The 19902-nt window shown below is 59.0% G+C and overlaps 1 protein-coding gene and 1 long non-coding RNA gene across 4 annotated transcripts in view; one reads left to right on the top strand and one right to left on the bottom strand.

Annotated features, from left to right (window-relative positions):
- Positions 1-18796, bottom strand: part of MCF2L (MCF.2 cell line derived transforming sequence like) — a 123095-nt gene extending 104299 nt beyond the window's left edge. For 2 of the 3 annotated variants that reach the window (XM_067016852.1, XM_067016855.1), the window contains exons 1-2: positions 18639-18796; positions 12894-13066 (exon numbers count right to left, since the gene is read on the bottom strand). In XM_067016852.1, the coding sequence (XP_066872953.1) occupies positions 12894-13062 (169 nt within the window). In that variant the 5' untranslated portion in view covers positions 13063-13066; positions 18639-18796. The remainder of the gene's footprint in view (positions 1-12893; positions 13067-18638) is intronic. The other variant, XM_067016857.1, reaches the window with a different exon arrangement.
- The window catches only part of LOC136792825 (uncharacterized), an 84994-nt gene that overhangs the window by 19853 nt on the left and 45239 nt on the right, over positions 1-19902 (top strand). The gene's annotated exons all lie outside the window — the stretch shown is intronic.

Below are 19902 nucleotides of genomic sequence, written 5' to 3'. Positions count from 1 at the left end.
GAGCAAGTCAGTATGTGCAACACGTGGCCCAGCTGTCGTTTAAGCCACACAAAACGTGGACATTTCACACTAAACGGTGGACACGAGGATGGGCTGAGGTCAGGAATGGGGTCCAGTTTCGAAGTGCCTGCTCTGCTCTCAAACTAAACAAAGGCCCCTTTCCTCCGAGCCACCCGAGCTTCTGTTCCTGGATCTGCCGTCACGGCCCCGCAGCAGGTGCGAGGCTCCTGGGTTTACGAAGGCACAGTCACCGCCTTCACCTCCCGAAGATTATCCAGCAGGGTGTCAGGAAAACACTTACGTTCCTCCCAAACAAAGATGAAGCGCACCATCTGGTACTTTTGCTCTGCATTCTCTCTCTTTTTTTTTTTTGTGGTACGCGGGCCTCTCACTGCTGTGGCCTCTCCCGCTGCGGAGCACAGGCTCCCGACGCACAGGCTCAGAGGCCACGGCTCACGGGCCCAGCCGCTCCGCGGCACGCGGGATCCTCCCGGACCGGGGCACGAACCCGCGCCCCCCGCATCGGCAGGCGGACTCTCAACCACTGCGCCACCAGGGAAGCCCTCTGCGTTCTCTTTATTTGACTCCATTAGATAATTTTTAAACTGGAGTTTTAAAGAATTCACTTTAGAGAATCAGTAACCTCGAGGTGTAACCATCATCCTGCATGAGGACTTAGTATCTACAGTCCGTGCTTTGCAGAAAGACATCTAAGAAATAAGCTCCCAGAGCAGCTGAATCACAAATGTTTTCCAGCAAAACATTTCAGATTGTGTTCAGATGAAGGAAAATCTTTTGACAAAGCGTCCATGAATTTTCTGCCACCAGCGAATAAATCACACCATCTTATTCCTTCGCTTCGACCCCCAGAACATATTCTTGCAAATAACCAGCACTGAATCAGAGGCTTTCACCCAAAGCTTGGTAACGGCATTAAATGGCAGGCGACGAGCAGGAAAACTCTGCGTGTCCTGGGGCCACGGTAACAGAGTTCCCCGGACTGAGCGGCTTAAACAACAGGGATCTGTCGTCTCAGAGTCTCCAGCCAGGAGTCCAGGGTCAACGTGCCGGCAGACTGGCTCCTACTGAGGCCACAAGGGGGGGGTCTGTCCCGGGCTCTCGCCCAGCTCCTGGTGGCTCCTGGCACCCCTGCCCCGTAGAAGCGTCACTCTGATCCTGCCTTCATCTTCCCGTGGCTTCCCCATGTGTGTCTAAATTTCCCACCTTTATGAGGACACCAGTCACGCTGGATCAGGACCAGCCCATTCTAGTAAGGCCTCATCTTACCTAGTCACATCTGCAACAACCCTTTTCCCAAATAAGGTCACATTTTGAGGTGCTGCGGGTCAGGACTCTGACACATGAATTTGGGGGGCACACAAGGCATCCCCTTGCTGAACTTAGATCTTATGATGTGACCCTGTCACATCTTCCAAAGTGTTTATTTGTTGGGAAACACAAACCCTAACACTAACGCGTCCAGGGCCAGGAAACTGGTCCCACTTTCAAAAGGCCCATCAACACCTCTGAACTGAGAATTCGGGGAGCGGCCCGGGGCCCACGGGAAGGCCGGCCTGTTCGTAACGGGGGTTCAGAAGTCTCTGGGGCGCCGGCGCTGAGGATGCTGGGGCAACCGGGTCCCAGTGGCGTGAGGCGGTCCGTGTGTCTCAGCTCCAGCCCCCGGGACCCCTTCCACACATGACATTCCTGCACCCAGGGGGTCACCGCTCGGGGACTGAGGACACACGTCCTGTTCACGCCATCGTCAAAAATAAAGACAGGAGAAGAGGTCCGTCAACACCACACCTCAAACAGGCGAACATTCCCGCCTAACCGTTAACTGTTAATAACAACAGGGAGGAAACCACCGACAAACGCCAGGGGTCCCTTGGCCCCGTGTACAGACCCCCTCCCTCCCCAGGCCACGCACATCCGCACGCCACCCACCCTATGCTGACCACACATTTGTCACGTCTGTGTGCTTCCTGAGACCCCTGACCCCCTCAGTGGTTTGTTTCATTTGCACGCACTGAGGTTCACGCTTTGTGCTGTAAAGTTCTCTGGGTATGGACAGATACGTGATGTCCTGCATCTACCACCATAACCGTGCAGAATGGCTTCACTTGCCCTAAAATCCTCTCTGCTCATCTCCTCTCAGCCCCGAACAGGATCATCGGCCAGATGGACCACACTTCGTTTATCCGTCACCTGCTAAAGGGCACCCTGGCTGCATCCAAGTCTTGGCTGCTCTGAATAAAGCTGCCACAAACATCCACGCGCAGGTTTTGTGTGGGTATAAGTTTCTTCAGCTCGTCTGGGTAAATACACAGGAGAGCGGTCACCGGATCACGTGCTAAGAATTTTGGAAGAAACCGTCCGGTGTCTTCAAAGCAGCCGCAGCATCCTGCAGCCCTCACCTCACTGATCACAACGGCTCCTCTGGTTCTGAATCGCGCGTCAACGTCCAGCGGGAAGGACGTCAGGAAACAGGGCCCCTGAGAAAAGGGAGGCTCCACAGGGCGAATCCAGTAGGGCACAGCGGCCCCGTCCCCCGCCCCGCTGCCGGGGCCGAGGCAGGGCCTCCCCGTCCACCTTGGAGGCGCCGAGCAGGTGCTGGCGGCCCAGGCGGGCGGTGAGCGCAGGCCACAGAGGCCCGTCTCTGCAGGTTCCGAGCGGTTCGCGTGGCTGTGAGGGCAAGATGAACGCTGCCTGCTCCCGAGGCTCCGCGGGGGTTGAAGAGTTAACCTGGGGACGAGCTTCGGGTCAGCTCTCTCCGTTTCCTGCAGTGATGCTGCTGACGTGCCTGAGAGCAGGCTTTTCCTGCTGTCCCGTGTCCCACTGAAGTCAGTGCCCTCGGGGGACGGGAAGGGCCGCCGCGACTCCAGAGCTCGGCTCGCGGGGCCTGGCTGCCGTCTGTGGCGAAGGTTAAGCCCCCAGGGGACGCACAGCAAACCCGAAGGCGAACGGCCCACAGCCACGGCCAGCCCGGCCTCCGCTGGCACCTGAGTCCAGGGGCCGGGCGAGTCCCTCCAGGCGCCGGTGGCCCGGAGTCCGTCTTGCAAAGGCCAGTTAGAGTCTCTGACTCTGTGTCCCCAGCACCAACCTCAGACGGCCGGGAGCCAGGAGCTGTCGGGGACCCCCCCCGGGGTGGGGTGTCACTCGGGGCAGCAGCCCTCTTCTTCCCGAGGGCGACTCTCGTCCTCCCCGCCTCGGGGCAGGGTCGCGGAGCTTCCAGGCTCATGCCAACACCCTCCCCACCCGTGCCAAAGCCACGCCCACGTGACCTGTGGTTCCCGCTCCCCCCCTCCCCCTCCACAGCAACAGGCAGACGGGGCCGTCCCACGTGCCTGCTGCTGCGGCTGAAAATGCACCTGCAGCAGACCCGTCATGGCTTTTTTTTTTAAAGGAGGAAAAATGCACCAGATTTATTTGAAAAACGAAAACTGTTCCTCGGCGCTCAGGTCTGGTAACTGTGGGCCCGGCTGGACGGAAAGAAGCCCGCTCTCCGCCGGTCCCCGGGGATGCGACCCGGCAGAGAACCAGCCCGGATCGTGATGACCCCCAGTCGTGGTCTCTGGCACGCAAGTCAGGTTACAGGGGATTTTCCGCCCACGGTCGAAACCTCAAACGTGAACAGAAGCAGCGGCACAGGGTAAGGAGCGCGGGCGTCTGCGCCCGCCCCGCCCCGCGTCCTCCTCATCCCGCCAACCGCTGCCACGCCCCTGCCCCGCGTGGTCTAAGGAGACACACACCACCATCTAAACACAAACACGGGACAATCCACAGCTGCGCGGCCACGGTGCAGTTAACAGTTCCTAGTTTAAGTATCGTGTCTCTGCTTTCTGAGCCCGCTGGGTTTGTTAGAATTGGGATCTGCACGGTCCAGCTCACACACCGGACTGGCTGTTACTTCCCGGCAGCCCTTCGGACCTGTAGGTTCTCCTCCGGTTCTTTCTTCTCTGCAACTTTTCAACGGCCACGTAAGGCTTCCCACAGACCGGAGTCTGACAGTCACTCGCCTTCAGCGGCCTTTAGCGAGGTCCCTGTTCCCGGCATTTCCTAGAACCTGTCATCAGGTCTAAGTGTCCTCAGATCTCAGGGCAGCTTTTTCTTTATCTACTTTACTGCGAGGGCACCCCTCCCCTCCCCGCGCCCGTGTAACCCTCCCTTCCTGTCTCCCAACATCTGCTTCAGGGTGAACACCCACCAGGCGGGAACCCCGTTTCTACCCACTTTGTCAGAGCAGGTGAGAAGCACAAGGTGCTGTGTCCCGCAGCCGGGGCGGGAGGGGGCTTTTCTGTCCCTCCGCCCGCTGAATTCTGTCCCCCCTCTAAAGCCCAGGCCAGTCAGGGCCCCGTCCCCCTGCCCCCAGGTGCGAGGCTGCTCCCTGGTTAACGGCGGTCCGTACTCAGGGCATCCATCAGATCCCCGCCTGTCCCGACATCTCTGTCTGCTGACACCTGTCCCGACTCTGCAGCCAGGCTGCTGGGTCCTGTTAACCACGCCCCAGGGACCCAGCTCCGCCCAGGAGACACGTGTGCCCGTGAGTGAGTGTCCATAACTGACCACACACGTGTGGAGGCAACACCCACGCGTGGGCTGCACAGCTGCCTGCCGGGTCAAGTTTTCTTCCGTGTTCGTGCCAACACAGGAAAGAAAAGGTACTTCCATCAGATGTGACCTCAGAACTGAGTCCTGAAGACCCAGATCGCTCTTCAGGTGAGCGAGGCCACCTGGGTTTGCTGGCCGCACCCCCTTTCCCTTAAACGCCTAACTCTCCAGGTGTCGTGATCGCCCTCCCGCTTCTAACCTCAGAAAACAGAAAAGGTCCCAGCTGCACAGGGCACAGGTCAAGAGAGGTGGCAAAACTCACGAGAGATGTCAGCCACTAGGAGACGTGGCGTTTCCTGAAGAGGCATCAAACTACTTGGTAGGTCTGTTTATTTAAGAAGAGAAGGTCGGTAAATAATTAAAGATGCATAATTCAGCCAAGCCTTGATATCTGAAGGAGGAGAAATTATACAGAGAAATCATACCAGTTGTTGGGTCCTTCAAAGCACGGAGAAATGGAATATTGCGTCTCGAACACATTTCACGGTCTACTTAATTCAATGAATTAAAAATTGCATTTCAGAGTTGCAGATGGTGCCAGTGAAATGAATGAAGGCTGTTTCATCACTCTCTGTTTTCAGAGAGTAACTGAAAAAGTTGCCTGGCTAAATGTCCAGATCAGATTTTAAAGCAGCTAAAACAAGACCACAAATACAGTCCACAGGGAAAACAAACATATGATAAGAATTACCATAAGAACTTGTAGTTTACACGCTTTCTATTTTTTCAAAGCATTTTCTTCCAAAGCAAAACCGTGGTTCCGAACATTTTTGGTATGAAAATGGCATTTTATGTTATTTTACTTATCTTTGGCCGTGCTGCGCGGCTTGTGGGGTCGAGTTCCCCGTTCAGGGATTGGACCCAGGCCCTCGGCGGTGACAGTGCAGCATGCTCGCCGCCGGACCACCGGGGAATCCCCCCAAATGGCACCTTAACATAAAAATTGCAAACCCGTAACCTGGTGGTCACCCCTTAGAATACACAACTGGGAAAATGACTAAGACTAAAAGCCCTATTGTAGGATTTCATGTATTTTAGATGAATCTGAATCAGTCACATCATCTCTACGCACATGGAGAGACAATAAACGAGTGGACAGCACAGAGACACTGAGCCCACGAGGGCAAGAGTCGGCCCGAGACCCCAGAGGAGGTTCCGGGGGCTGCGGGGCAGGGAAGTGACGGAGGAGCCGGAGGGTGGAGCAGGTGTGGAGCAAGCAGTCGGCAAGGCCTGCAGGCGGAGGTGCCGCGGAGGCAGCTAGAGGTGGGGCTCAGGGCGGCCCGACGTGTCTGGTACCCACAGCCAGGGGACTGCGAGGGTACTGAGGGGCTGGGTGCAGACGGCGGGCAGGCTCCCGGGCGGGAGACGCTACAGCACCTCTGAACTGACGTGGTCCGGAGAGAATGAAGACCCAGAGACGCTGGGAGGACAAGGGGGAGCTGGAGCGACGTTGGAGGGAGGAAGAGGCACCAAGGCTCAGGCGGGGCTCAGGCGGGGCTCAGGCGGGGCTCAGGCGGGGCACAGGTGGAACACAGGTGGGACACAGGGGGCACAGGTGTGGTCAGGTGGGGCACAGGTGGGACACAGGGGGGCACAGGTGTGGTCAGGTGGGGCACAGGGGGACACAGGTGGGGCACAGGTGAGGTTCAGGTGGGACACAGGTAGGACGCAGGTGTGGTCAGGCGGGCCTCAGGTGGAGGGAAAGGTCCAGGCAGCGACAGCCAGGAAGGCAGGCGTGTGGTGCAGGTGGAAGGGTGGCACTGGCGGAAGGCGCTCCTGCGAGGGATTCAGTCCCGTGTGGGGTGGGCTCAGGGTTGCCCACAGGAGGGAGTGAGGGTGGGGACGGGCACTGGGCCGGGGAGAGAGCAGGCCTGGACAGTCCGTGCAGACACAGCAGCCTCCCTGAGGGCTTCGGGCTCACCGAGGCTCACGGCTGAGAAGGGAAAATCAAACGATCTTCCTTCTGCTACGCTCGCATCAGCTCTGTTGAGACCCGGTTGGCACACGACGCCCATCCTCACTCCCCAAGTACGAGCGGGACGGATGGAGACACCAGGTTCTGGTTCTGTCCAGTCGGTGCCAGGAAACGAGGGGTGTGGGAGCAGAGGTGCCCGCCGAGCGGCGGGGAGTTGGGGGGCAGGAAAGATTAATAGATTCATTCCATTAATGCCCCGAGACTGAATGCAAAATAAATGAATCAGGAAGGAGCTCAAAAGATTCTTACAGGAGAAATAAAGCACGAGAAATAGAGACAGAAGCAGAAACGGATGGCCAGTAAAATTAATTAAACACCCTTAAATACAATGGTCTCACATAGCCCCATCCTTCAGGATGAGCTGCACAGAGCAGCCTGGTTCCAAAAGCACGGACCGCAGCGGCGGTGGGGGGGGGGGACCTGTGCCATGGGGAGCCTGACACTCACACCTTGGCCAGGTGACCAGGGCCAACACCCTCCGGGGTGAGTCATGGTGACGTCAAGGGCACTTTTGCCTCTGCGGTGACCCTCCCAAACCCCCGCCCCAGTCTAACCAGGAAAAGGACATCAGACGAATCCCAGCCAAGGGGCGTCCTACAGAACGCGCGCCGGCCCCCCTCAAAGCCGTCGAGGTCACCAAACAAGGTGAGTCTGAGAGGCCGTCACAGCCGAGCGGACCCTGAGGAGACCTGGTGACTACGTGTCATGTGGTGTCAGGATGGGACCCTCTAACAGAACAAGGACAGTAGGTAAACACCGAGGCAATCTGAATAAAGTGTGGACTTTAATAACAATATCTCAACATTGACTCATCAATTGTAACAGACGCACGATAAAAATGTAAGATGTCACTAACAGTGGAAACTGAGCGTGAGGTACGTGGGAGCTCTGCGCTACCGTCACAACTTGTCTGTTCATCTAAAACTGTTCTGAAGATTAAAATCTATTTCTAAAAACAGAATCATCGAATTGGTACTGAGAGTACGTCACACCTGAAATGCAAACTGAGGTCACTCTAAGTGAACTGACATGGAAAGATTTCTGGAACATACTGCATACAAAGATCCAGCTGTAAAGAAAGAAAAAAATGGTATTAAATAGACTTCAGCATCACGTTAAAAGAATGTTATCACGACTGCTTGGGGTTTATGCCTGGAACACAGAGGGACTAAATATGGTAAAATTCATGACTGCGCTGTCTCCTAACGTCATATGTTAATAAGAACGTTACGATCGTCTCCACAAACACCAAAGAGGCACCTGATAGACCTATTTTTCTTCATTCTTGATTTGTTTATTCTGGAGCGTCTGGCCCAGGGTGGGGATGCCATGGGGGAGGAGGCCTGGCCCCTTCCCAAGCGGTGCCCAGGGTGTGACCCAGTGGAGGGGCTGCCTGGCCCCCCTTTCCGCGGCTCTATTCATACCCAGCTTCTCCCCCAGGAAAATTCTCCCACCAGACCTCCCTTCAAAGCTGCTCTGTGCCCTCCTGCCCTCGGGAGAAGCTGGGCGCATCCCAAAGGGACCACGCAGTGGGGACAGTTGCTGTGGAAACAGCACCCGCGTGGGCATACGCTCCCAGGAACAGGGTCAGCGTGGGACGGGAGGTGGGTCCTGGGGCCGACAGGGTCCAGGCTCACGTCCTGCTTTGGGAAATGAGTATCTCAGAGACAGTAAGGCTTCCTGATGTGGAAAAACAGAGGAAAGGAACAACTGCGAATGAGTGATAAAAATACACCGAGGCACCCATTGTAGGTCTTTCATCAAAACGACACACACTTTGTGCCCACAAAACTGCCGTCACAGTGTATTGTTTTATAATCGGCAGCATCACTTCTTAGAGCATAAGACATGGGACAGTTATCACCGGACAACTAAATGATTTCGCCACCCTCCAATCCTGTGATTTTGCTTTTCCCCAAATAGCCATCATCATAAATAATGACTCTGGTGAACATCTTTGTTTATGAATCTTCATGACAATTTTTAATTAATTCCTTAGTTTAAATTCTAGAAGTGGAGATTGTTGATTGAAAACAAAATGCTTGAAGATTCTTATCCACACCATCAGCCTGATTTCCAGGTCAGCTGTAAGGACAGGCATCCTTACCAGCAGTGGGTTTAAAAGTTTTGTCCATAAGGATAGAGACAAAGGAGACGCCCGTGGGAAATCGACTTTTCTCGTTTCCGTTTATTCACAGGACAGTGTTTCTCGTCCTCGTGCTGCTGTGTCATCCCTAAAGCTTTAGTTTCTGTTAAGACGCCTGTGCCGCTGATCCCGCCTCGTAGGAGAGCCACGTACAGAAAGGCCGTATCTTTGCAGCAAGTGTTTTCCAGTTCTTGGCGGTTAATCGTCATGTCGATTGTGAGGCAGAGCCAGAGGCGGGGCAGCGCTCGCTCTGCGGGGTCACAGGGTCACGGGGTCGCGGGGTCACGGGGTCGCAGGCGCAGCCCCAGGGGGAGGATGATGGGCGGGACGCCGGGGGGCAGCGCTTCTTGGAGCAGGTGGGGTGTCTGCCAGTCCTGGATAGGCAGGCACGATGCCCAGGGCAAGGCCAGGGGAGGAGGGATTTCTGGACAGTGGGACCAGGTCAAAGGGCGCAAAGGCTGTGGCCCCTCAGACGCCCCCTGGCTAGGGGAGATGCGGCCGTACCCGCTGGTCATGTTCAGAGGAGGGTGTGGCCACTGGGTCACGCTGGTCATACGGCACGTGTCATAAAGCACACAGTCAAACAGAAAACCCGCTAAGTTTCTGATGAAACACTAACAAACTCGCCGCTGCTACTGGGCACGCCGCACTGGCTGCCAGAGGCGGGTCCCCGGGGCCGGGCTCCGGGCTGAGGGCTCCCCGGCATCCCCAGGCCTGTGAGCAACCTCCTCCAGCAGCTCAGCCGCCACTCCTGGTCCTAGGTGACGCGGCCTGTGCGTGCTAAGTAAAGATGAAACACACCAAGCCGATTCCGAGAAGAGCATGCCGGAGACGCTGGGGGACAGAGGACTCCCCTGGAGTCCCCAGAGCTTTGCAAGGTGGCCGGGGGGGTTGATCAGCTCGGGGCTGCTCGGGGCCCTTCTACCCTGAGGCCTCCCGCCATCCCCGCTGCCTCACCCGGCCCTGGCCCCCCGGCAGCTGCCCTAAGAAGACGATCAATCCGCTCCCAGCGTCAACCTGCAACACACCAGCTGGTCTCCAAATATTTACAAATTCACGAATGGCGCTGTGTTCTCTAAAACACAGTTCCTAAAGCTAAAAGGAATTCCTTCTAGCTTCCTGGCTAATATAAAAAGTCCAAATAAAGACCAAGGGATCAAGAAAGGTTAAAAATGAGAAGTGAATCATTTAGGGAAACACCAGGAGCTCCGTTTCCACCAAGAGCGTATTTGTCTTTTGAGAACGTCCCCCTCGAGACGCACAAAACCACAAAGAACGGACTGGCCGGGCCGGGTGTTCTTGGCTCGGTCGAGAGGGTCGGCAACACCACGGGGCCCCCAGGAAAGTACGGACGGTCCCGAGAGAGAGAATGAGCTTCGGAGACAAGAACCAGGACACCGCGAGTGCCACGTCCGCCCAATTCTGTACAGCTCGACCCCCGAGCGGGCCACGATCACGGAAGGTCACTCGTTCTCCTTAAACTGCAACCACCACCCAGGCCAGAAACATTGGGGACAGACAAGAAGCCAATTTCTCTCCAAGCATCACTTTCCTGTGGTCATTTTCCCCTTTTCCGAAATGCATTTTCAGCCCAAGCGAATTGTTTCTGCAAACCTCCCTCCCCAGAAATGTGAAGGGCCCAGGGCCCCTCCCTGAGTCTCCTCCGACCCCGTTCTCAGGAGCCCCCTCCCCAGAATCCTGAAGGACCTCACACCGTAGATGCACTAAGGTGTTGGGTTCAGCTACCAGCAATTACCGATATGCTAAGGTTTTTGACCCAAACAACAGCAACTTCACAATTCAACGAATATTGTAGGTGGCATTTTGGCATCACTAAAGACACTCCTAACCGATCAGGACAGACAGAACTTTCTAAAAAGGAAACGTGCACGGCCATGGTGGGTGGGCTTCTGCTGTGACAGGGAAACTGCTACGCGTTCTCAGCTCCCCTTCCTGTTTCCAAACTCAGGCTTCACGATGGCAGCAGGCATTCGGAAACACGAGCAAACGTTTCCGGACAAATGCAGCCTCGTGCCCCGCAGCCTGCTTGCGAGGAACGAGGCCACGCCAACCGCGGACGTGGGCCCACTGCCCCTCTGCGCGTGACGCGGGCACGGCCAGGGCGGACGGCGCACACCCATCACCCGCCGGCTCCGTGGCACAGACGGCAGCAGGAGGTCACAGGGCCCCAGCGTGTGGACACGAAGGCCTCGTGTGGAGGGCGGGGGGGGGGGGCGGGAGGGGGAGGCCCCCTCGCCACATCGAGCTCACCGGCGCTCACGCAGCCCGGCCCAGACGCCCTGACCTCCTCCAAGACACGTGTCTGCTGATGCGGAGTCTGGAAGTCGGACCAGACAGACCAGCCCTTCACCTCACCGTCACCCAGTTGGACAGGAGGAAACCAGCTTCCCTTCGGGTTTCAAAACCAGCGAACGCTTTCATGACGGGCAATCCCACTGCCGGGGATGCAGCCCAAGAAGGGGAGGCAGGGCCTCGGCAGACACCCGTGAACTTCGTTCGCAGCAACGCCGTCCACAGCGGCCAAGAGGTGGAAGCCGCCCAGGTGTCTCAGCAGACAACGGATAGACAGTGCGGCCCATCCCCACAAGGGAACAGGACTCGGCTCTGCGGAGTGAGGCACCGACCCAGGACACGACACAGATGGGCCTCCAGGACACCGCGCTGGCTCGAAGAGAAGCCACAAGCAGACACCGTCTGACTCCACGGACACGAGGGCTTTGAAGGAGTCTGAATCGCGGAGGCAGACAGTGGACGGCGGGGCCCCCGCTGCGGGAGGGCGGCGCAGGGAGCATTTCGCGGGGACAGAGCTTCAGTTTGGGGAGATGAGAGAGTTCAGAGGCGGACGGCGGCGATGGCTGCAGGGCAGCGTTGAGTGTACTTCACGTCACTGAACCACACGCTTAAAAATAGTTGAAATGGGGCTTCCCTGGTGGCGCAGTGGTTGGGAGTCCGCCTGCCGATGCAGGGGACGCGGGTTCGTGCCCTGGTCCGGGAGGGTCCCACGTGCCGCGGAGCGGCTGGGCCCGTGAGCCATGGCCGCTGGGCCTGTGCGTCCGGGGCCTGTGCTCCGCGGCGGGAGGGGCCGCAACGGTGAGAGGCCCGCATACCGCAAAAAAAAAAAAAAAAAAAAAAGTTGAAATGGCCAATTTTACGTTACGTACGTTTTACCATACTGATTTCAAAGACTTAAGTCCTGACACAAGCAGACTTCGTACCCCATACGCCCGCGGCAGGACGGAGCCCAGGACACAGCCGGGAGCCGGCGGTGCGGGACTCAGCAGAGTCTCAGGGCGACAGCGCTGCCCCGAGCCCCAGCCGCCCGAGCCATCGCGGGAGCCAGCCTGGGGCCGAGAAAGCTCCCGCGGTGCAGCCGGAAGAACCGTTACCCAAGTTCCCGGATGAGTCTCTGGCTTCTGGCTCCGGCCCAGTCCCCGGGGGACGCCACGGCCCGGGCCAGCGCGCTCGCCAGCAGATGACCGGCGGACCTCGGGCGGCCGTGCGCGCGCGCCCCTCGTCCAGGGAAAACTACTTCGGGGGTCACTTTGGGAGGGAATGGCAGCAAATGATTAAACACAGCACATCTAACAGGCACAGGAGCCACGTTCCTCCACTAAGCGGTGTGGGGAGAGCGCTCAGGACGGCCAGGAACAGGAAGAAAGGGGGCCCGGGCCTGGGCCGGGGGTCGGGCCGAGCTCCGAGGAGGGCGGGTGGGCACCGCCCAGTGTGTCCCGCGGGCCCGGGCCACTGCTGCGGTGACCAGGACAAGCCTGGCACCACCTCCGTCTGACAAGGCACCAAACCCAAACAACGGCGTGCGTGGCGCTGAAGCTGAAGCGGAGGCCGGGGCGGTGCCCTGGGGGAGGGCCGCGCTCCGTCTACAAGCCGGACGGGGGCTCCTCGCGCTCCCGCCGGAACCAGCCTCAGCGGGTCGACTGCCAGGAAGCCAAACGCGCAGACGCGCGCAGGTGACGTCTCCCCCACACGAGGGCAGGGGCGGCCCCTGGGTCCAGCCTGGGTCCGCCCCCGCCGGCAGGCGACCCAGGAGGCCAAGGCGCGCTGTTCCCCCGGATCTAAAACACGTCGGTCCCCCCGGGAGGACCGGAGGCGCAATCAGGACCCAGAGGCGTAAGGCGGCCCTACCTGTGGGCGTGGGCGTCCCCCCCGGCTGGTCTTGCACGAGCCTGATGACGTCAGACACATGGACCCGAGGGTCACTTTCTTCCTCTTTGGCCTCGCCGGGCGCTCGCGCGAGAGGCCCATCGTCACCTGCAGTCTCCTTGCGCAGGATGAACCTCCAACAGTCAAACATGAGTCTGCAGAGCGAGAAACAGGGTTTAAAAGGAAACGCAGCTCACGCAGCCCACGCAGCCAAAGACATCGGCCGTGTTTCTTTGAACAAAACCCAAAGCACCAGATACAGCCTGCAGCGGTGTTTATTCTGAAAGGGAGGCAGGTTATTCAGAATTCAAGCCATCCTTCCCCAGTGAATTTCTACCGTGTCAACGCTCGGTTAAAGAAGCAGCGTTCTTTTATAGTGGGCCGGAATGGAGTAACCCGTGGCGCAAGCACAAATATTATTTACTTCTGCTGCTTAAGAAAAGGAGAAAACTAGATTTTCCCCTTGACATCTGGGCTCTTGTTTCAAGGATAAAAAAGCCCCTGGTTCTCCTGGTTTCAATGTCACAGTCAAATCCACCGAACGGGCAAACTTTCAGAGGCGCTGCCACCTGCGCTGGAAACACCTCCAACCCTCCAGGTAAAGAATGCCGTCCGAGTGCCAGGACAAACATTCGAGTCTTACTCCTGCAGTGAAAATTTGGTGAAGAAACTCAGATCAAGTCTTTGGGAGGCAATCTTGGATTTAACGAGACGGCTAGTGACAGTATTTCAAACAGAAGCCGTGTGAAATCACCTGCTGGGTAGACGCTCACTGCCAGTAGGTAATCACAGATGACTCCTTCCTGTACTCAGGTTTTTGGCATATTTATGGCTCATTGGCTTAATACCTGGCTGGGCCCCTTCCTTAAGAGTAGAGATGTAAACAATTCAACTTGGATAAATTCTGCTTGGGGGTCCCATGGCGGCTGCTCAGCTGCTTCCTCCACTCAGGGGGCTTGTCCTGCTTCCAGCCGCACCCCACGGGCAAACCCTCATTAGCCCGGGGAGGAGGCCACCTGGACACACGGGAAAGGCCACCCAGCTACTCTGGATGACCCTCCTGTTCCCACATCTCCCCCCACTTCTTGCCCTTCCCTAAAGCCCCTCCCCCAAGGTCCTCCCTGGCCACCCGGCCGCGCGATGCCAGCCCACGCCCAGCACCGTTCACAAGCCCACCACTGTCAGAGGCCCCAGGGACGCGTTTCAACGGGCCGCCTACATGAGAACCATGGCTCGGAGCCTCGACCATCATTCCAGGGGCGAAGGGGCTGCCACGGGGCAGGGGATACACAGTTCAGGTCCCCAACCCTCTGGGGCTCCACCAACCCCACACTAACACGGACAGGTGGCGTTTCCTCCCATCCCCTCCTCTTCCCGCCAAAATCTACAACCCCACTGGGCTCCCACAGCCTCAAAGGCACGTCCCTTTGCCTCTATCAACACTGCCTTTGGTCAGTACCTTGTCTGTTTTATCTGTTACCCACACGAGACTTTGTGCCACTTTTCCAGGCATGTCTTCAGGTCCCTGTAACGTTTTATTAAACCCGTTTGCGTGAGCCTATGATGAGGGACCTTCCTGGTGACAAGAGACAAGGGAGCCACAACCCACAGCATCTCCTCCAGCAGGACCTCAGCCCTCGGCCCTGGTCCTCGGGTCCTGCTGCATCTTCCCAAGAAACCCAGGCCAGGCAGGTGCTCGGGAGGGCACAGATGCTACAGACTTCTGGTGGTTTCAGTCTAGTTCTGACATTTAAAAGTAGGAAAAGGAATTTCCCTAGCTAAAAACAAAACAAAACCCCAAACCCTCTTTTGTCTTCTTTTCTTTTAAATTCTACTCAGAGAATTTCCGACACGAGCAGGCTGATCGTGATCTCAAACCTCCAGAAGGAACGGAAAAGGCCGGTGTGCCTGCCTCACCCCAGTGGCCACGATGCCCCACCCCCCACTCCAGGACAGCCCTCCCACCAACCCAAGAAGGCGCTGTTGTAAGTATCAGCGGCCGCTCAGGCTCAAGACACAAGTGTGAGATCCAAGGTTCGCTTTTAACGAGTTTGTTGTGAGAAACAGAAGAAACGTGCCCTTGGCCTGACCCGGCTAGAGGGCGGGTGAGCATCCTGCTTCCACAGGACACGGTCCAGGGCTGCCCCCCTCTCTGCGGTCAGCCTCCGGCCCCGAGGCTGCCGGTGCCAGGGGCCCAGGAGGGTGGGGCTTCTGCCTTCCACTGGGATTTTCCTTCTCCAGCTGCGTGGACAGCAGCATCGCAGAGGTGCTGAAACATCCCTCCAGAGAGGCCAGGAGACAGGGCGGTTTCTCCAGCTCGGTGCTGCCCACAGTCCAAGGGCGCAGAGGACAAACCCAGACATTAGGCCCACATGCGTTCCTGTTACCCTCTGTTCACTTTAAAAATCTCAAGGCTGGCGTCACCACAGAGCACCAAACCCTGTCGGTGCCTGTCGACGTCCTGTTTCCCACCGAAAAAGCCCTGACGAGCAGCCAGGCCAGAGATGACGGGGGCCCACGTGTGGTCTTGGCCTCCGAGCTCCAGGTGTCCCGCACACACATGAGGCCTTGGTCACCCGGCGGCTAGACATGGCCAAGCACGGTGGGACATCCACGCCAGGAGCTTCCCCGGCTTGCCACCTGCTCAGCCAGCTCCCTGCACACCTGCGTCGTCCCCCTGGGCGCTGAGGGCGCAGACACGGGGCAGCCCCACCCCAGGGAGCTCGCAGCCCGGAAGAGCGGTTTGTCCAGGGTCCACAGCCATGGGGCAGCGGTGCTCCGTGGCGCTCACACCTGCCGCACCATCTAGGGCACCAGGAAGGGAGGCAGGGGCTGCCCAACTCGGTGCCTGGGACGGGCAACCCTCAAGGGAGGTGAACTCTCCATCTCCACCCGCCCCGCCCTCCCTGCCCCTCGGGCCCGTTTTGCGGGACAAGAGCAGGGCCTTCCCCGCGGGAGCCAGGCCCACTGCGCTCCCTTTCCAGCCCTAAAGTCGGAATGAGACACAGACAAGCGAGGAGGACGAAGTCTGTGAAGATGTCAAGTCCTTCCAGCGATACTCTCTTTGACGTCCACACCATTACCTTCCTCTTTGATTTGTTCAGATTGTTGTCTTTGTTTCAACTCGGTATTTTGAATAAAGTTCTTCACTTTCTCAAAAGATTGGACGGAATGCCCCCAGCGGTGACTGACGTCCACACTCCACCTGACACGTCCCAAAGGTTACCCATCCTGGTGCAGGCCCTGCAGACGGACCCTGGACGGCTCCTTGCTCACTTCCGTGGAGCTGCGGAGGGACTGGTCCTTTGGTCTCCAAAGAGGTGCTGGGAGGTTCCAGGGAGGGCCAGGTTTCCTGGGGACCCTGGAGCTGACTGGGGCTGCCCTGATGCTTGATGAGGCGCTTCAGGAGGGGCCCCTGACCACAAAGTGAAGTGTCAGGCTCCAGATGTCCACGAGTTTCTCGGTAGACACGGAGTGTCCAGAATCCCGTCGTGGGCTGGAAGTCCCCAGCCTTCTACGTGGGGAGGCCCAGAGGACACAGGACGCAGCCGTCCCCACGGCGAGGGTACTACGGGCCGGCTCCGCCAGCACGAAGACTCCACATGCAGCCCTGTACGCCCTCGGCCAGGTTTAGGGTGTATGCGCGCGCTCAGCCCAGAGTCTCTGTCTGTCGGGTAAGAGCTTCACCCAGGCCCTCCTGAGCTGAGCTGAGGGTGGGGTGGAATGAGTGAACTTGAGAACAAGAGGCTGGGCTTTACCTAGAACAGAACGTCACCTTCCTGTCACTGTTACTGTTACACTTCTAACTTCTTCTCCCAGAGCCTCTTAAAATAGCACCAAATCAACTAAGCTGGTGGCCAGATGCTGCGAATCCGAATCTGTAACATTCCAGGTCAGTTTATTTCCACCACACAAGGACTCCAGTAACCTTCCTTTCAACTTCAGGTTTTTCCGCCATTTTACAGAAGGTACTTAAATGCCTATCGGCAGAAAGCTCTTCTTTCCAAGTGACTGCATTTTACTTCCAGTCACCAGGATGCTGCTTCCCAGATAAATGTCCAGTTTTCACAACGGAGCCCCAAACTCAGAAAGAGGGTCTCGTGGAAAGCTGATCTTGGACCGCCGATTACAGTTACCGCTGACCTGAGGACATGAGTTCAACAGAAGCCCAGCAATGATGGCGGAGGTCGGGGGAGGGGGGGGAGTGAAGACACTCAACTTGAGGAGAAAGACGGGATTTCAAGCTCCATTTCAAGCACAGAAGTCCTCTGTCACCGAGCTCCGCAAATCCGATCACCTCGACGAGTCAGACTGCCGTCCTCCTCTTGTTCCGAGGGTCTCTTGTATGAAGATGGTGCCTCCACCACTCTGGAAAGGGTCTGCCTGAAGCTGTAGCCAGGAGGGCCGTAATCAGGCTCCGGGTGCGTAAGGTCCTCGGCTCTCTAGTCACAGCGTTTCACACAACAGTCCTGGCTGCCAAGGGGCGTCACACGGGGCGGGGCTGAGGCCACAGAGGCTGGGGGGGTTCCTGACCGCAGCCGCACTAGCGCCTGCCCAGACCGTGAGGCCAGGACCTGGGAGGGTGCCCCTGCCCCAGGGGGCGGGGGTCCTAAAATAGAGCTGAAAACGCTCTCTTCCTATCCCTCCCGGATTGACTCACCCCAGAGAGAGCGCCGCCTGGCCGCCCCCCCAGGACCGCAGGGCAGGACTCCCTGTCCCCCGTGGTGGTGGTCTCTCCCGCTGCAGTGGGTCCCAGGAGGCTGGAGCAGAGCTCAGAACTCAGGTCCCCAAACCAGCTTTGGGCCGGTCATTTCACCGATGATTTGCATATTAGAAGACCCTCAGGCGCAAGGACGACTTCCCCAGGGCCTGCGGCCCTCACCCACCTGCCCAGCGGGGTCCCCTGCCGCCCTGGGGCCCACGGCAGCCACTCCAGCACCAGCGCACTTCTATTTCTGTGGCCTGGCTCTGCCCCTCCCAGCGGTCACACATCCTGGGGCCTCCCACGGCCACCCCACACATCCTTAACCCCTTCCCCGCGCAGGGCTCGCAGGCGGCCCATCAGGGGCGGGGCGAGCCACGTGGCCCCGGAGGGGGACGCTTTCAGCGAGGTTAAGAGGCTGCACCTCCTCCAGAAGAAAGTCTCCTTCAGGACCAGCTCCTGCCCGGCTCCCATTTAAGTGTCTAGCGCTACAGAAAGGCAACAAAGTGTGGTTTTGAAAAACTGGCAGCAATAGTCTCTGGAGTTGAAAGAGCAAACGGCATTATTTTTAAGCTGCAGAGGCTACTTTTCTGCGGCCCGGCTGAAAGGCAAAACAGCCAGGCTGGGGCCACGCCACCCCCGCTGCCTGGCCAGGAAGCGCAGAGTCGGGGGGGGGGGGCGGGGACCCACGCCCCAGCCGCCCGCCCTGATCACACCTGTCCCGGCACCTGCTGGGGGTCTGCAGAGCCTGGGGGACGGCTCCTCCGCGGAGGGAACCCTGCAGGAGAAGGCCTGGGAGTGACACCTGCCGGGGTGTGCGGGACCCCGGCCCCGGCAGCGGGGAGGGCGTCTGTGCTCGCGGAGCCCGCGCTCCGGCCCCGCCAGGAGTCCCCTCCCTGGGCTCTCACGGGTCGCACGCGGGGCGGGGGCGGGGACGGGAGGCGAGCGGAGCCTCCAGGAGCTGACCGAGCGCCCTCCCCCCTCCCTTCCCCGGCCCCCTTCCCCCCTTCTCCAGCCCCACACACCTGCCCGGCCGTGGGCCCGTCCTCCCCGCGTCCGCGGCCTCCGCCCGCAGGTGCCCGCGCTGAGGCCGCTCCCCCTCGGCCTGAGGGAGGGGAGAGGGGAGAGGGGGGGAGGGGAGGGGAGGGCAGGAGGGCGGTGGGGTGGAGGGCTGCTCCGGAGGCGGCAAGCGAGTGGCGGGGGGCAGGGGAAGGAGGAGGGCGGAGGGTCTGAGGTAAAGGGAGCGGTGGGGGAGGGGACAGCGCGGAGGGAGCGAGCCGAGTGGGCGGGGCCGGGAGGACGCGGGGTGGGGGAGGGAGGGGAGGAGCCTCCGAGCCCCGCCCCTCCCGCTGGCCCCGCGTGTCCGCACGCTCCCCCCACGCCCCCCGTTGGCCTGCTTGGGGCAGGTGCCGCGGCCCGAGGGTCGAGGTGGGCGTCGCCCGCGAGCTGCTCGGACCGGGCTTCGGGTTTGCGGATCCCAGGGCAGGAAGTGGCTCGCGGAGGGCCGGCCGCGGGGGGTCCCCGACCCTGCGGAGGCGTTTGCACGGAAAAGGCAGGCGCCCGCCTTTTCACTCTTGGACCTTCCAGGGTTCGGGGCACACACAAGTTCCCGAGTAGAACTCAGAAAACTGAGGTGCACAGGACTGAAGCATCCCACATGTTGACCTGGGTATAAACTTTATTTTACTTGGAGCTTTAAAACGTCTGCATTTAGTGGGTCACGTGGGAAATGTGAGTAAAACAAGCGCGGGCTTCTGCCACGAAGGTGGCCAACATGAACCCCAAAGGCTCTAGGGCGGGGCCTCTGAAGGACTTTCCCCTCAAAGTGCGGTTCCCGCGGCCACGCAGCATCGCCTTGCAAGTCCGCGTGCGCTTCACCGGCGTCCCGGGGCCCAGGCGGGCAGGCTCTCCCCCCACGGGATGCGTGCGGGGGAGGGCAGGGCTCCTGGGTGGGCAGGTCACCCGCTCCTTCACGGGCGCAGCGGCGGCGGCTGCAGAAGGAGGGTGGCCTGAGGGGACAGGACGGTAGAGGCAGGGAACTCCCCCAGCTGGATGGTTTCCAACACACAAGGGGGGTGGGGGTGGGGTCCACTGGAAACGCCCCCGAGAACCAGCCGGGGTTGGAGGCAGAAAGGGCCTGGAGACCAGGCAGGTGGGGCAGCGTGGGGTCCTGAACTGTTAAGACCCCGTCCCTCTTTCCCACGACGCGCCGAGGACTTGGGTCACGGGGGTGCCCCCCCCGAGGCTGTTTGGGTACCGCTTACTGGAGCCGCGGAAGTCCAAAGCGAG

This window comes from Kogia breviceps, chromosome 16 (assembly GCF_026419965.1).
Source record: "Kogia breviceps isolate mKogBre1 chromosome 16, mKogBre1 haplotype 1, whole genome shotgun sequence".
NCBI lineage: Eukaryota > Metazoa > Chordata > Mammalia > Artiodactyla > Physeteridae > Kogia > Kogia breviceps.
The sequence above is the reverse complement of the archived record's forward strand: the minus strand, read 5'-3'. Positions and strand labels throughout refer to the sequence as shown.